Source organism: Salvelinus fontinalis, chromosome 6 (genome assembly GCF_029448725.1).
Source record: "Salvelinus fontinalis isolate EN_2023a chromosome 6, ASM2944872v1, whole genome shotgun sequence".
In the NCBI taxonomy this organism is placed as follows: Eukaryota; Metazoa; Chordata; class Actinopteri; order Salmoniformes; family Salmonidae; genus Salvelinus; species Salvelinus fontinalis.
Genome location: NC_074670.1, coordinates 11,147,852 through 11,164,567, shown reverse-complemented (window position 1 = coordinate 11,164,567; position 16,716 = coordinate 11,147,852). Strand labels below are relative to the sequence as shown.

The window sequence follows — 16,716 nt, the reverse complement described above, 5'->3', positions numbered from 1 at the left end:
ATGACAGGAACCAAAGAGAAGAGAGGAGAGGATGACAGGAATCAAAGAGAAGAGAGAGGATGACAGGAACCAAAGAGAAGAGAGAGGAGAGGATGACAGGAACCAAAGAGAAGAGAGGAGAGGATGACAGAAACCAAAGAGAGAGGATGACAGGAACCAAAGAGAAGAGAGAGGAGAGGATGACAGGAACCAAAGAGAAGAGACGAGAGGATGACAGGAACCAAAGAGAAGAGAGAGGAGAGGATGACAGGAACCAAAGAGAGAGGATGACAGGAACGAAAGAGAAGAGAGAGAGGATGACAGGAACCAAAGAGAAGAGAGGAGAGGATGACAGGAACCAAAGAGACGAGAGGAGAGGATGACAGGTACCAAAGAGAAGAGAGGAGAGGATGACAGGTACCAAAGAGAAGAGAGGATGGGAGAAGATCACAGTCACTTTATATTTCTCTCTCCTGTGTAGTCCTCTGCATATCATTTGGTAGAGCAAGGCACTTGCCAGGCCAGGATAGTGGGTTTGATAACCGGGATCCGTATGGAAAATAAACTAATTAAATGCACATCATCTTTGGAGAAAAACGTCTTCTAAATAACATATTATGTTTATTCTCCTCTCCACAGGAGGCTGGTGAGGGGAGGATGGCTCATAATAATGACTGGAATTAAGTGAACGAAATGGTATCAAACACAAATGTGTGTCAATACCATTCCATCTATTAGAATGAGCCTGTCCTCCCAGAGAAAGAGGTACAGAGGAGGATGAAGGGTTCTTCACCACTGTAATAGTCAGTTGTAATGGAGCGTACAGCGCTTTGAATTTATCACATGATTTATGGTCAGCCATAGAAGTCATAGCTTATGGTTATTATATTGTTACTATACAGTGACCTACAGTATATCCTCTTTTCCTGTGTGAGATTCCTTTGCTCTCCCCTTAGGTTGATGCTATTCTAATGCGGTCGAGGAAAGGTTTCCCAACCTAGGTCCTGGGGCCCCCCTGGGGACATGTATTATTTAGTTTTTGCCCTAGCACTACACAGCAGATTCAAATAATCAAAGCTTGATGGGTTGGTTATTTGAGTCAGCTGTGTAGTGCCAGGGAAAAACTAAAACGTTCACCCAGGGGGGACCAGGAGCGAGTTTGGGAAACCCTGGTGCAAGATGAGCTGTCAAACTCCTCCTCAGGGACCCCCAGGCCTTTCTATAGCTAGCACACCGGAGTCAACTAATCATCCAGCCCTTGACTAACTGAATGAAGTGTGCTAGTTCAGGGCTACAACAAAATGGTGAAACGTCTGGGGGTCCCTGAGGAGCGGTTTGAAAAAGGCTGGTGCTCCCCTGAACATACCTGATACAGCCTGTACCTGGCAGGAAACCTCCACACCTGTCACATACCGTGCCATGCCATGGGTAACGCTTGAATGAATAGCTCATTTGAATAGAAACCTAATATTAAAGATGTCTATAAAAGCTAACCGTTCTCTTGGTACATACAGTATATGCACAACAGGTATACTGTGCCATGTAATTGTCTAGTACGGACATTTTGATTGATCCACCCTAAATTAGCTACACTTTGCCAAAGGCAGTGTACAGTACATGAGTTCTGGGACATGGTGTAATATAGTGCGATGGGAAACCCACATAACAGAACACTAAAGACCATGACAGGCAGCAGACATCCCGAGAGGCACTCAAGGATCATGAATTTGCATGAAGCAGTTTTACAGACAGTGTAAATGCTAATATGGACATCCAACACACAACAAATTCTGTTTGAGTCCATTTATTGTACAATATCACAATACAAATGTTGTCCAAATGATGTTAACAAAACATCTACAGGTTCCAATTCAGGCTGAAAAATGTAGATGCTTACTGAAGTCCTGATGAGGGGACTAGGTGCCCGATCCTTACTGGAGATGAATCCCTGTCATCAACAGGACCTACAGCAGCCAGTAGGAGATGAGACTCAGGATTCAGTCCTACATGATCTGTGCTCAGGGTCAACACACTGGTGGTCTGCAGTTCAGTTGGAGTTGGACACTAGACTGCTGTTGATTGGGGCTGTCCCGCCCGCCGGGCCAGGCGAGTTGTGTGGTTGGGGATTCAGGTTGGTTGGTTGTTTGGTCCAGGTCTGATGTGTTAAGAAGCTGCGCCGCAGGGTCAGGGATTGAGGGTGAAGGGTCATGGGGCGGGGTTTAGGAGCGGGTGTACTTCCCCCAGATGTGCAGCATGAAGACCGACGCGATGAACAGCAAACTCATCACCAGCACTGGTACCGGACCTCTGAGGAGAGATAACACACACACAGGTTACCACCCGGACCTCTGAGGAGAGACGACACACACACAGGTTACCACCCGGACCTCTGAGGAGAGACGACACACACACAGGTTACCACCCGGACCTCTGAGGAGAGACGACACACACACAGGTTACCACCCGGACCTCTGAGGAGAGACGACACACACACAGGTTACCACCCGGACCTCTGAGGAGAGACGACACACACACAGGTTACCACCCGGACCTCTGAGGAGAGACGACACACACACAGGTTACCACCCGGACCTCTGAGGAGAGACGACACACACACAGGTTACCACCCGGACCTCTGAGGAGAGACGACACACACACAGGTTACCACCCGGACCTCTGAGGAGAGACGACACACACACAGGTTACCACCCGGACCTCTGAGGAGAGACGACACACACACAGGTTACCACCCGGACCTCTGAGGAGAGATAACACACACACAGGTTACCACCCGGACCTCTGAGGAGAGACGACACACACAGGTTACCACTCGGACCTGAGGAGAGACGACACACACAGGTTACCAGCCGGACCTCTGAGGAGAGACAACACACACACAGGTTACCACCCGGACCTCTGAGGAGAGACGACACACACACAGGTTACCACCCGGACCTCTGAGGAGAGACGACACACACACAGGTTACGACCCACGCGTGATAAAGCCCGTCAGTATACTGTAAGCCCGTTAGTATACTGTAAGCCCGTACGTGTGATAAAGCCCGTCAGTATACTGTAAGCCCGTCAGTATACTGTAAGCCCGTACGCGTGATAAAGCCCGTCAGTATACTGTAAGCCCGTTAGTAAACTGTAAGCCCGTACGTGTGATAAAGCCCGTCAGTATACTGTAAGCCCGTCAGTATACTGTAAGCCCGTCAGTATACTGTAAGCCCGTACGCGTGATAAAGCCCGTACGTATACTGTAAGCCCGTCAGTATACTGTAAGCCCGTACGCGTGATAAAGCCCGTACGTATACTGTAAGCCCGTACGTATACTGTAAGCCCGTACGCGTGATAAAGGACATCAGTATACTGTAAGCCCGTACGCGTGATAAAGGACATCAGTATACTGTAAGCCCGTACGTGTGATAAAGGACGTCAGTATACTGTAAGCCCGTACGCGTGATAAAGGACGTCAGTATACTGTAAGCCCGTACGTGTGATAAAGGACGTCAGTATACTGTAAGCCCGTACACGTGATAAAGGACATCAGTATACTGTAAGCCCGTACGCGTGATAAAGGACATCAGTATACTGTAAGCCCGTACGTGTGATAAAGGACGTCAGTATACTGTAAGCCCGTACGCGTGATAAAGGACGTCAGTATACTGTAAGCCCGTACGTGTGATAAAGGACGTCAGTATACTGTAAGCCCGTACGCGTGATAAAGGACGTCAGTATACTGTAAGCCCGTACGTGTGATAAAGCCCGTCAGTATACTGTAAGCCCGTACGCGTGATAAAGGACGTCAGTATACTGTAAGCCCGTACGCGTGATAAAGCCCGTACGTATACTGTAAGCCCGTACGCGTGATAAAGGACATCAGTATACTGTAAGCCCGTACGCATGATAAAGGACATCAGTTACTGTGAGCCCGTACGCGTGATAAAGGACATCAGTTACTGTAAGCCCGTACGCATGATAAAGGACATCAGTTACTGTGAGCCCGTACGCGTGATAAAGGACATCAGTATACTGTGAGCCCGTACGCATGATAAAGGACGTCAGTATACTGTAAGCCCGTACGCGTGATAAAGGACATCAGTATACTGTAAGCCCGTACACGTGATAAAGGACGTCAGTATACTGTAAGCCCGTACGCGTGATAAAGGACATCAGTATACTGTGAGCCCGTACGCATGATAAAGGACGTCAGTATACTGTAAGCCCGTACGCATGATAAAGGACGTCAGTATACTGTAAGCCCGTACGCGTGATAAAGCCTGTCAGTATACTGTGAGCCCGTACGCGTGATAAAGGACGTCAGTATACTGTAAGCCCGTACGCGTGATAAAGGACATGAGTATACTGTAAGCCCGTACGCGTGATAAAGACCGTCAGTATACTGTAAGCCCGTACGCGTGATAAAGGCCGTCAGTATACTGTAAGCCCGTACGTGTGATAAAGGACGTCAGTATACTGTAAGCCCGTACACGTGATAAAGGATGTCAGTAAACTGTAAGCCCGTACGCGTGATAAAGGACATCAGTATACTGTAAGCCCGTACGCGTGATAAAGGACATCAGTATACTGTAAGCCCGTACGCGTGATAAAGGACGTCAGTATACTGTAAGCCCGTACGCATGATAAAGGACATCAGTATACTGTAAGCCCGTACGTGTGATAAAGCCCGTCAGTATACTGTAAGCCCGTACGCGTGATAAAGCCCGTCAGTATACTGTGAGCCCGTACGCGTGATAAAGGACATCAGTATACTGTAAGCCCGTACGCGTGATAAAGGACATCAGTATACTGTAAGCCCGTACGCGTGATAAAGGACGTCAGTATACTGTGAGCCCGTACGCATGATAAAGGACGTCAGTATACTGTGAGCCCGTACGCGTGATAAAGGACGTCAGTATACTGTAAGCCCGTACACGTGATAAAGGACGTCAGTATACTGTAAGCCCGTACGCGTGATAAAGGACATCAGTTACTGTGAGCCCGTACGCGTGATAAAGGACATCAGTATACTGTAAGCCCGTACGCGTGATAAAGGACATCAGTATACTGTAAGCCCGTACGCGTGATAAAGGACGTCAGTATACTGTAAGCCCGTACGCGTGATAAAGGACATCAGTATACTGTAAGCCCGTACGCGTGATAAAGGACATCAGTATACTGTAAGCCCGTACGCATGATAAAGGACGTCAGTATACTGTGAGCCCGTACGTGTGATAAAGGACGTCAGTATACTGTGAGCCCGTACGTGTGATAAAGGACGTCAGTATACTGTAAGCCCGTACGCATGATAAAGGACGTCAGTATACTGTAAGCCCGTACGCGTGATAAAGGACGTCAGTATACTGTAAGCCCGTACGCATGATAAAGGACGTCAGTATACTGTGAGCCCGTACGTGTGATAAAGACCGTCAGTATACTGTAAGCCCGTACGTGTGATAAAGGACGTCAGTATACTGTAAGCCCGTACGTGTGATAAAGGACATCAGTATACTGTAAGCCCGTACGTGTGATAAAGGACGTCAGTATACTGTAAGCCCGTACACGTGATAAAGCCCGTCAGTATACTGTAAGCCCGTACGCGTGATAAAGCCCGTCAGTATACTGTGAGCCCGTACGCGTGATAAAGGCCGTCAGTATACTGTAAGCCCGTACACGTGATAAAGCCCGTCAGTATACTGTAAGCCCGTACGCGTGATAAAGCCCGTCAGTATACTGTAAGCCCGTACGCGTGATAAAGGACATCAGTATACTGTAAGCCCGTACGTGTGATAAAGGACGTCAGTATACTGTAAGCCCGTACGCGTGATAAAGGACGTCAGTATACTGTAAGCCCGTACGTGTGATAAAGGACGTCAGTATACTGTAAGCCCGTACGCGTGATAAAGCCCGTACGTATACTGTAAGCCCGTACGCGTGATAAAGCCCGTCAGTATACTGTGAGCCCGTACGCATGATAAAGCCTGTCAGTATACTGTAAGCCCGTACGCATGATAAAGCCCGTCAGTATACTGTAAGCCCGTACACGTGATAAAGCCCGTCAGTATACTGTAAGCCCGTACGCGTGATAAAGGACGTCAGTATACTGTAAGCCCGTACGTGTGATAAAGGACGTCAGTATACTGTAAGCCCGTACGCGTGATAAAGGACGTCAGTATACTGTAAGCCCGTACGTGTGATAAAGGACGTCAGTATACTGTAAGCCCGTACGCGTGATAAAGGACGTCAGTATACTGTGAGCCCGTACGCGTGATAAAGGACGTCAGTATACTGTGAGCCCGTACACGTGATAAAGGACGTCAGTATACTGTGAGCCCGTACGCGTGATAAAGGATGTCAGTATACTGTAAGCCCGTACGCATGATAAAGGACGTCAGTATACTGTAAGCCCGTACGCGTGATAAAGCCCGTCAGTATACTGTAAGCCCGTACGCGTGATAAAGGACGTCAGTATACTGTAAGCCCGTACGCGTGATAAAGGACATCAGTATACTGTGAGCCCGTACGCGTGATAAAGGCCGTCAGTATACTGTGAGCCCGTACGCGTGATAAAGGACGTCAGTATACTGTAAGCCCGTCCGCGTGATAAAGACCGTCAGTATACTGTAAGCCCGTACGCGTGATAAAGGACGTCAGTATACTGTAAGCCCGTACGCGTGATAAAGCCCGTCAGTATACTGTAAGCCCGTACGCGTGATAAATGACGTCAGTATACTGTAAGCCCGTACGCATGATAAAGGACGTCAGTATACTGTAAGCCCGTACGCATGATAAAGGACGTCAGTATACTGTAAGCCCGTACGCGTGATAAAGCCCGTCAGTATACTGTAAGCCCGTCAGTATACTGTAAGCCCGTACGCGTGATAAAGGACGTCAGTATACTGTGAGCCCGTACGCGTGATAAAGGACGTCAGTATACTGTGAGCCCGTACGCGTGATAAAGGACGTCAGTATACTGTAAGCCCGTACGCGTGATAAAGCCCGTCAGTATACTGTGAGCCCGTACACGTGATAAAGACCGTCAGTATACTGTAAGCCCGTACACGTGATAAAGGACGTCAGTATACTGTAAGCCCGTACGCATGATAAAGGATGTCAGTATACTGTAAGCCCGTACACGTGATAAAGGATGTCAGTATACTGTGAGCCCGTACGCGTGATAAAGGACGTCAGTATACTGTAAGCCCGTACACGTGATAAAGGACGTCAGTATACTGTAAGCCCGTACGCGTGATAAAGGACCTCAGTATACTGTAAGCCCGTACGCGTGATAAAGGACGTCAGTATACTGTAAGCCCGTACACGTGATAAAGGACGTCAGTATACTGTAAGCCCGTACGCGTGATAAATGCCGAATACACGTGCCAACTTTATTCCACTAAATTATGCAAATTAACCTATAGACTGAGGAGCATGTCGAGTCAAATGTATTTCCATCGACTGGTATTCCCATCAATAAATAGTCTAAAAAGCATTAGTTCGTAATGGGATTTTTTCTTCTCCTGGACAATTGCAGGTGCCAATTTTATTTATCGACTTAAAGTAGCCAAAAGTCAGCTGTTACCAGCTAACAAAAACCCTGGTGTTGTAGTAGTAGTTTGACTGTTGTCTGCCTGTCAGACAGGTGGTTTATATGGAGCTCCTTAGAGCTCCAACCAGCCTTATAAACTGGGTGGTTCGAGCCCTGAATGCTGATTGGCTGACAGCCGTGGTGTAGCAGAACATATACCACGGGTATGACAAAACATTTATTGTTACTGCTTTAATTACATTGGTAACCAGTTTATAATAACAATAAGACACCTCAGGGTTTGTGATATATGGGCAATATATCCTGGCTACGGGCTGTGTCCAGGCACTGGATAAGTGGATAAGAACAGCCCTTAGCCGCGGTATATTGGCCATGATTCACACCCCCTCATGGCTTATTGATTAATTACCACCATTGAACTGGGACCAGTGTTTCTCCTAGCATTACTGAGGCGGGGCAGGCATCCAATAACCGTCTAGCACTTATACCCTCAGCTCTCAACTGGTCAAATTGCTTTCATTGAAAATCTCCATTCTGGCAGATGTGGGTGCCTCTGCACCCCATCTAGATCAATTCTAGGGGAAACATTGCCTGGGAGACAGTAGAGATGTGATCCTATTGTGTTTCTGCATTCATTGATGAGGATTTGATGAGAAGAGGTGCGCCATCCCTGAAGTGGAAGGGTGGGGGGAGAGTGTTACCATACCAACCCCACCCTCTCTGAAGGCTGTAATTGACTTGACCTTTCTGAGTAGATCTTAATGAAGCTCTGAGACCAGCGTTCAACACACACAAGCTCCATACACACCACCCTACACCCGTCTGTCCTGGACTACAGGAGCAACACCCTCAGTAACTACAGCTGGACAACTGGAACTGTGTGGAGTAGAGGACATCTCTAACCGTTGTCAGTAGTGGTCTCAGTCTAGAACTGTGTGGAGTAGAGGAGACCTCTAACCGTTGTCAGTAGTGGTCTCAGTCTAGAACTGTGTGGAGTAGAGGAGACCTCTAACCGTTGTCAGTAGTGGTCTCAGTCTAGAACTGTGACCAGGAGTCATAGAACAGCGGCCTGACCGTCAGAAAGCGGCCAGGCTTAGAAAGCTGGAGAGTTCACCAGTGTTAAGGAACAGTATGGAGCTGAACTGGCGGTGTATGTAAGGGGACGGGATGGAGGGGGGGCTCCAGGAACATACACACCCTAGGGTCTGATCAGCATTTAGCCCCAGTCCCCCAAGTCTCATTTAATGCCATTAAACATTCATGCTCTTCCTCATAAACACTGTACATACCTACTCTGTGTGTGTGTGTGTGGTGTGTGACATATATATATATATATTTTGTGTGCATTTGAAGGAATCCTAGAGCCTTTGTGTGAGTGTGTATGGTTGTGTGTGTATATACACTCACACTTTGAGTCCTGGTGAGTCCTCAGTGTAGAAGCGCCACATGCCCCCTGTGCCGCCCGCTGACGCTGTGGTCCTGCCTGCACTGCGTGTGCCACTGCTCGTTGCTTTCCTGTGACATCACACATGCGAGACACAACATGTGAGCTATAACATCATATACAAGAGACAAGCTATTTACATGAGAGGTTGTCAGTCACACCTTTACAGAGTTGCCTGCACACAAACAATTAACCTTCATTTGCTCCAGTTGACTGTTTATTTTGCCTGAGTCTCAGATGGTTAGATGTAAAAACACAGAGGCTCTTGGAAATACTGCCTCTGCATTGACTGTGCAGTTCTAAGCCATATCTGAACCCATAACATTATTGTGTGAAATGACAAATCACAGACACTGTCCAGTGTTTCCCGCAGGATTTTTTCCCCAGCAGTGGTGGCAAGGGTAGCGGTAACACAATGACATGTCAGCTGTTCCCATAGACATCCAGTCATTGAGCCAATTGCTATCAATTTAAAAGTGCGTATCAGCAGAGATACCATGGGTCGCGCTAATGGAGGATTCTGGGAGTAGTTTTTTTTTTTAATGCAGAAAAAAGATTTGTTGCATTTTGTAAACGCAGATCTTAAATGCTTATTATAAATTCTGCCCTGCTTCAGTCAGTGTTCGATCCAAATCATCAATGTAACAGGATCATTTCCGTGCTTCAGTTGCCCTCCACTCTGATGAAATATCTTTGCTCTCGTCATTGGATCACCAGACAGCGCTCTGACTGATGTGTAGGATACTTTTCTCTGGTGTTTTTTTTCCGGTAGCCAGTTAAAATGCAAGATTAACTTCAAAACAAAGCATTAAAAAGAATCCAGCCAACTACATTTCCTATAAACATTAGAAATATGGCCATGCATAGTTTTTGTAAAAAATACCTTGCATTTTCATTGTAAGCCAATTTACGTGTGTCTGCTAGCTAAATAGTGTTGTACTTCTGTTGACATCTGATGAAAACAATTTTCTGCCAAATGTGTTGAACCAATACATTTTGTGTGAATGAGTGTTCTTATCCAAAGAACTAGCTAATGTGACCCCTGGATATACACATTAAAAAAATAGATACCTTTTCCCCCCCCAGCCATGGCAACAAGTTAGCAGCAGTGGGCCACCGCTGCTAAATGAATGTAGGGGAAACACTGCTGTCTGAGGTAGAAGTACTACAGTACCTAACTCCCTCTACTACAGCAGTTTGTGTTCAGACTAGCTCCAGTAGTTAATGTCCTGATGTAGTGATTCAGAACTGCTGTACACATCAGCTGAGATTAAAGGGGGCTAAACGAGGTAATGAGTGAATGAGGGATAAGGTAGTACTGGGTAATGATGATGATGACATCGAGGCTCTGATTACATACTGATTAAGCCCAAAGCACCAACATTTATCTAGAGGTATCTACTCACAGAGGGATATCTAAACACCATCACTCTCCCTACAGTATTATGTCATCAAAGAGACAGGGGGAAGGGGAGGAGGGTCCCAAATCATTTTACATCCTCTAGTCTACATAAAATGTTGTTTATTTTAGTAATGTACTCATGCGTTATAGGTTGGAGCTAGGTGGTAATGGTGATGCTTGGAGGTGGTTAGGGGTACCAGTATGAAATGTCTTGAGTCTGACTGGAGTCTTGGTGTTTGTTTGTTGTAGATCCTTCAGCGTTAGGTGGGGTTTTGTGTGGCTCTTGCTGCCATGCTCCATGGTGATGCATTGGTATTTTGTTTTTGAAGCACTTTGAGATTATGAAAAGTGCTATAGAAATGTAATAAATGATTATTATTACCTCTGTCGGACTGTGGATCCTGCTGCGCGGGGGGCCACGGTCTTGCTGGGGGATCGGCTCCCTGCACCGACATTAGTCGCACTTGATGCTGGTCCAGGCTGAGGAAGAGACAGTTACATTAAAACACACACAAAATACTAAGAATACAGAAGAAAACAGAAATGTAACCATTGGATTTGACCCACTTGGATGTGGGGATCTCTGAAATGATAATCACAAATAACTTCCTCATAATATATAGGAGATCACTCTAGCTACTACTAGAGGCCCTCTTTACCAGCGATGAGGACCCTAAAGCGCCATGAACAGCGTATTTAAATGTCATTGCAATGATTGTTTGTGATAGTCTGGCTGTCTTACACATAACAGAATAAAGATTCGCTGATTCGAAAAATAGCCACGTCTACAAATAGATCATGGATCATCATAGTAACTAACCTAACTTTAGCTAGCTGGCTACCTTAGATGGCTTCTAAACCGGACAGTCATCTCGACGGTAAAGAATGATTATAATATAAAACAGCAATGTTAAATAAGACTAATCTATAACATCATGCCTTTAATTGTACTAGGTTAGCTTGCTAACAGAGGCTAATTGAATGTCTCTGTTATGCCTAGCTAAATTGAATGAGAGCTAGCTAGCTAACGTAAGGTAGCTAAAGCAGTCAGTTAGCTACAGCCAAGTTAGAGGTGTACAACAATATAAATTATTTTGAAAAAAGTATAGAATTCTTACCATTTTAAGTTGGTCTTGAAGAAAACTGTTCAACTGTTCTTCTAACTGAAGTCCACGTCAAAAGGGCAGCAGTGCTGTACAAAAATCGCCACAACTTCAGAAGGAATCCAAGAAAGATGACGCTTGTCTAAAAAGGACACGATTACAGAACGAAGGACCATTTTAGGTGCCCTATATCAAGCCTGAGCCAAGACAGCTCATAATTGACATCTAACGGATTCAATTTATTACAAATTATAGATTAATATACAATCTCCTGGTAAAAATTATTTATTTAAAAATGTTTACTTTAATTTCTAATTTCTTTAATCTAATGTTGGAGTTTGAACGAAAGGCAAATGAAAAGTGTGCGTGCGGAGAGAGATGACGTGTCTCATAGGAAGCGACGTGCTCCAGAGGGTGGCATCTGACGCCATTCTGGTTCAACACAGGGGGATTTGCCGTTGGAAATAAATTGAACATTTGAGCCAGCATGTCGATTTATAGGCACAGTGACTTATCAGTGTTCGTAAATTGACCACTGTTTCCTGGACACAAGTTGGACAGACTGCATTATCAGGGAGCGAAAGGTAAAGTTTATGACAGACAACGTCCACACTGAATTAGTAACGAATGCATAGTAGCTGGTCTCTGTGATACAAGCTACTCTCAGGTTGATATAAGCTCTATATTCACTGTGCTTAGTGTAGCTGTCGGCTAGAGATATCTAGTGTCTGTTTCAACAACATCACGGATAGCTGATGTTATGGAGCTTAGCCAATTCAACGGGAGAACGTTCTATGGGTTGTGGCATTGTAGACTAAACAATCCACCTCTCTGCCATGTTAATAATGTCCTCCATTCTGTAACGTTGTATTGAATCTATTAGTATTGTCTGACCCTTCTGAACAAGCCCCATGTTGATGACGCACCTGTCAACCTGTCAGTGTCGTCAGGCTTCTTTAAACATGTTGTCTGTCTCCTCCAGGATGGTGCAGGTGGTGTTTCTCCACCCAGACCTGGGTATAGGTGGTGCAGAGAGGCTGGTGGTGGATGCAGCTGTAGCTCTACGCTCTCGCGGCTGCAGTGTTCAGATCTGGACGGCCCACCATGACCCCACACACTGCTTCTCAGAGACACTAGACCCAGACCTGAACGTGGTGGGTGTCTATAAGAGTGTAATCTTATAACAGTGTTATAACACACACAAACACACTCACACTGTTTTCCTATCTGACCCTGTTTGTCATCTCCAGGTGTGTGTGGGTGACTGGTTGCCCACCAGTGTGTTTAGGTACCTGCATGCCCTGTGTGCCTACCTCAGGATGATCTACGTAGCTCTCTACCTGGTCTTCCTCAGTGGAGTAGAGTATGACGTGGTCTTCTGTGATCAGGTTGGTGACACACCGTCAACATGTTTTTTTTCTCTTCACTTCAGTATAACTCAGTCCATTACCTTTTCATTTTGACTCTCACCTTCACACTAGTCTTTTTTGCCTTCACTTTTTCTGTAGTTGTGATTGTAGTAGATACAACCCTACTCTCTCTCCTCTTACAGGTGTCGGTGTGTATCCCAGTCCTGAGGTTGTCTCGTCAGAGGAAAAAGGTTCTGTTCTACTGTCATTTCCCAGACCAGCTCCTGACCCAGAGAGACTCAGCTCTGAAAAAGCTCTACCGTGCCCCCATAGACAGACTGGAGGAACTCACCACTGGCATGGCTGATATGGTGAGAGTATAGAACCAGAGAAAGAAGGATTAGATCTTAAGAGTACAAAATACCAACAGTTTCATTCATTTAATTTCAATGCAAACTAGTTTTGATTTTCCCAATTGATCTCTCTCCTCTGACCTTGTTGATGAGATATCACTGACTGATCCTTCTTGTTTCTTGTCCCAGGTGCTGGTGAACAGTTGTTTCACCGCAGGGGTCTTCAGGGAGACCTTCCGTTCCCTGGATGGGATCCAGACTGACGTCCTCTACCCATCCCTCAACACACATAGCTTCGACCGGCCCCCTGAGGAGCAGCTAGAGCAGGGTCTGGGGGGCTTGATCCCTGAAGGCGTATCCTGCCTCTTCCTGTCTTTGAACCGCTATGAGAGGAAGAAGAGCCTGGGTCTGGCCCTGGAGGGCCTCTCTTCCCTGAAGACCCGCCTCGCCCCAGGGGACCAGGCAGGACTCCACCTGGTGGTGGCAGGGGGGTACGACGGCCGTGTTGCTGAGAACGTCCAGCACTATGCTGAGCTGAAGGAGCTAGCAGCACGGCTGGGAGTAGAGGACTCTGTCACCTTCCTGCGCTCTCCCTCAGACAGCCAGAAGGTGGCGCTGTTGCGGGGCAGCGCAGGTGTTCTCTACACGCCCAGCAGAGAGCACTTTGGGATAGTGCCAGTGGAGGCCATGTACTGCTGCTGTCCCGTCATTGCTGTGAGGTCTGGAGGGCCTCTGGAGAGTGTAGGTGACGGGGAGACGGGCTTCCTGTGTGAGCCCACGGCCGAGGCCTTCTCCCTGGCCATGGAGAAGCTGTTCAGAGACCCCCAGCTCCGCAGGGACATGGGCCAGGCCGGCAGGAGGCGGGTTCAGGAGAAGTTCTCCCTGGAGGCCTTTTCAGACCAGCTGCACGGGTACATCCTCAGGCTGACCCAGTGACACCTCTGCTGGGGCAGAGACTGGGCTGGGGTGCGTTAGCGGAGCAGCTTTCGGTAGAAGTCGCCCATAGACGCATCTAGATCAGCTTACCTTCTCTCAATCCCTGCCTAAATCCTAACCAAAGAATGGAAAACTGACCTGAGATCAGCATCTCATTGGTGCAACTTCATCCTACTGCAGCTATAGCCAGGTAGAGGTGGATGGGCTAGGTATGTAGGGATAAAATACGGTTACTGAGGACAGACTGGGGAGGGGAGGGTGTACTGTAGAGGTGCGCTGACTGAGGAGGACTCTAGACAATTAGTCATTGTTCCCCCAGGAGGGGTTGCTGAGGGAATGGAGGACAGACTGGGGAGGGGGGGGGGTGTAATGTAGAGGTGCGCTGACTGAGGAGGACTCTAGACAATTAGTCATTGTTCCCCCAGGAGGGGTTGCTGAGGGAATGGAGGACAGACTGGGGAGGGGGGGTGTAATGTAGAGGTGTGCTGACTGAGGAGGACTCTAGACAATTAGTCATTGTTCCCCCAGGAGGGGTTGCTGAGGGAATGGAGGACAGACTGGGGAGGGGGGGGTGTAATGTAGAGGTGCGCTGACTGAGGAGGACTCTAGACAATTAGTCATTGTTCCCCCAGGAGGGGTTGCTGAGGGAATGGAGGGATGGAATCTCAGCTCCAATTAACAAAAGAGTAACGACTTTACCCATACTACCCCGGGGCCTGTCGTAACAATACCAGCACCGGCCCTTGGTTCTAGAAGTGTGTGTGTGAGGGGGTGACCAAGGGCTTAATGAACAAGAGCTACATAACCACTAGGATGGATCTGTAGTGTGATAGATGTGCTGCTGTGTGTTTGCGCATGCCACCGAGCGCCATTAGCCAGTTGGCAGCCACAGATCGATAAGCAGGATGTTTGCCACTTCCTCTGTCCTTTCAGACCTTAGTTACTTTTCACAATGAGGGAATGTTTGGCCTGTACATTGCTGTTGCTGTCTGTCTCTGGGTTATTAGGAGATGATGCTGTGTGTTGGTTATTGTGTGTGTGTAGTATAGAAGGTCATGTCTGCTGGTCAGTCTGTGTTACTAACCTCTAGAAGAGCTCTTATTGACATTCCTCAAGTCTTAATAAAACAGAGGACACATATCTAGTTTACCAACTCTGCTTGTTTTGTTGTCAAGTTCTTTCTTTTTCTCTTTTGTACCAGACTGTTGTGTATCAGGCCAGGTATCCAACACACGCACCCACACCAAATCCAACTGTCATCTACCCACTGCAAATGCAATGCCACCGAGAGCGGAGAAGTAGAGGGGCGTGTTTGTGAATGCGCGTGTGTGTGTTCAGTCAATGTTTCAGTGAGCAGAGGAATTAGCAGGAGATGAGGAGGGCTGTTACCACGGTGATTTAGAGACCCTGCTAGGAGGGGAAGATAAAGAGGCCCTCTGGAACAACCAGGGAGAGAACACACACACACTGGAGCCACGGGGAGAGGGTGGGCTGAGGATGTGGGAGACGTGAGTGTGGTGAACGGATCGCCCCCCCCCCCCCCCCCATCACCACCTGGGCTCTCAGCAGCTCATAAACACAGTGATTTAAAGCAGGAGACTATCAGGCTTCTGGACACACAGGAGGACTGTTCTTCTGTCTCCCCATCTGTCTGATTCTCTGTCTGTATAACTGTCTGTCCCTCAAAGCCGTCAAGTCAGTCAGTCCCCCCTCATCCCTTCCCACCTCCCCTCCCTCCTCCTCTGAGCCCTGTGGTGGGGTAGTGTAATTCTGTTATTGAGACACGATGTGTCCTGAGCTGCAGTGATAACCACCGCCCAGGAGCCACCGGCACTCAGGCTTAATTCATTAATGAGACCGCGGGGTTGGTTTTAAATAGGCTCTAATTCCACACACACAGACACCAAGAGAGATTGGGGCGTTGGTGGAGAGATGTATAGGTGTGTGTCTGTGTTTGTGTGCGTATGTGTGCTGGGTTTTTATCGATGTGTATGTGTGCTGGGGGGAGATGGAGGTGAGATGTATCGGTGTGTGTCTGTGTGTGTGTGCGTATGTGTGCTGGGGGGAGGGGGAGGTGAGATGTATCGGTGTGTGTGTTTATGTGTGTATATCCGTTTTGTTGGCAGTTTGGGAGCGTGTACCCTTATTATTACAACATTAAAGATGAACTCTGTTTTTTTAAACCTGCTCTCTGATTGGATGTTAATCATGCTTTCTGATTGGGTGTTAATCATGGGCTAAATGGAGATGAGGGAATAACAAACAAGTTAATCACTACAAGCCTTCACCTGGTCACAGACTGCTGGGCTAGAGCCCCGAGAGAACACACACACACACCTATACATCTCGCCATCACCTCCAACCCAGAGTGATGAGAAGTCATGAGGATTTCTCCAACTCAGAGAGGGAATGTGCACTTATCAAAAGTCAACTGAATTTGTCTATTGTCTAGGACAGTGGTTCCCAACCAGGGGTACTAGGACCCCTGGGGGTACTTGTCCTATCCACAGGGGGTACTTGAAGACCCATGAGAACATAGGCTTACTGGTAAAATACAAATGGGGGGGTACTTCTTGGCTACTCCGGGCAGAGCTAAAT

The 16,716-nt window shown here is 47.3% G+C and overlaps 2 protein-coding genes across 2 annotated transcripts; one reads left to right on the top strand and one right to left on the bottom strand.

Moving 5' to 3' along the window:
* Positions 1-1,767: 1,767 nt before the first annotated feature.
* Positions 1,768-11,628, bottom strand: sec61b (SEC61 translocon subunit beta). Its single transcript, XM_055924880.1, has 4 exons — positions 11,496-11,628; positions 10,760-10,857; positions 8,939-9,046; positions 1,768-2,286 (listed from the first exon to the last, which is right to left on the bottom strand). Exons 1-4 carry the CDS (start codon positions 11,496-11,498, stop codon positions 2,199-2,201), a joined length of 297 nt encoding a protein of 98 aa, XP_055780855.1. The 5' UTR covers positions 11,499-11,628; the 3' UTR covers positions 1,768-2,198.
* Positions 11,629-11,904: 276 nt separating this feature from the next.
* On the top strand, positions 11,905-15,272 carry alg2 (ALG2 alpha-1,3/1,6-mannosyltransferase). The gene is made up of 5 exons (XM_055924878.1): positions 11,905-12,064; positions 12,463-12,634; positions 12,731-12,868; positions 13,033-13,200; positions 13,372-15,272. The coding sequence occupies exons 2-5, from the start codon at positions 12,464-12,466 to the stop codon at positions 14,116-14,118; spliced, it is 1,224 nt and encodes a 407-aa protein (XP_055780853.1). The 5' UTR covers positions 11,905-12,064; position 12,463; the 3' UTR covers positions 14,119-15,272.
* Positions 15,273-16,716: the final 1,444 nt, after the last annotated feature.

Bases quoted from the DNA above. Each gene is read 5' to 3' on its own strand.
- sec61b (XM_055924880.1), bottom strand. The intron at 9,047-10,759 runs GTAATAATAATC...GTGATGTCACAG, and splicing joins GGATCCACAGTCCGACAGAG to GAAAGCAACGAGCAGTGGCA. The intron at 2,287-8,938 runs GTGAGTGTATAT...ATCTCTCCTCAG, and splicing joins GACTCACCAGGACTCAAAGT to AGGTCCGGTACCAGTGCTGG.
- alg2 (XM_055924878.1), top strand. From the start codon at position 12,464: ATGGTGCAGGTGGTGTTTCTCCACCCAGACCTGGGTATAGGTGGTGCA. The intron at 12,869-13,032 runs GTTGGTGACACA...CTCCTCTTACAG, and splicing joins ACGTGGTCTTCTGTGATCAG to GTGTCGGTGTGTATCCCAGT. The intron at 13,201-13,371 runs GTGAGAGTATAG...TTCTTGTCCCAG, and splicing joins CCACTGGCATGGCTGATATG to GTGCTGGTGAACAGTTGTTT.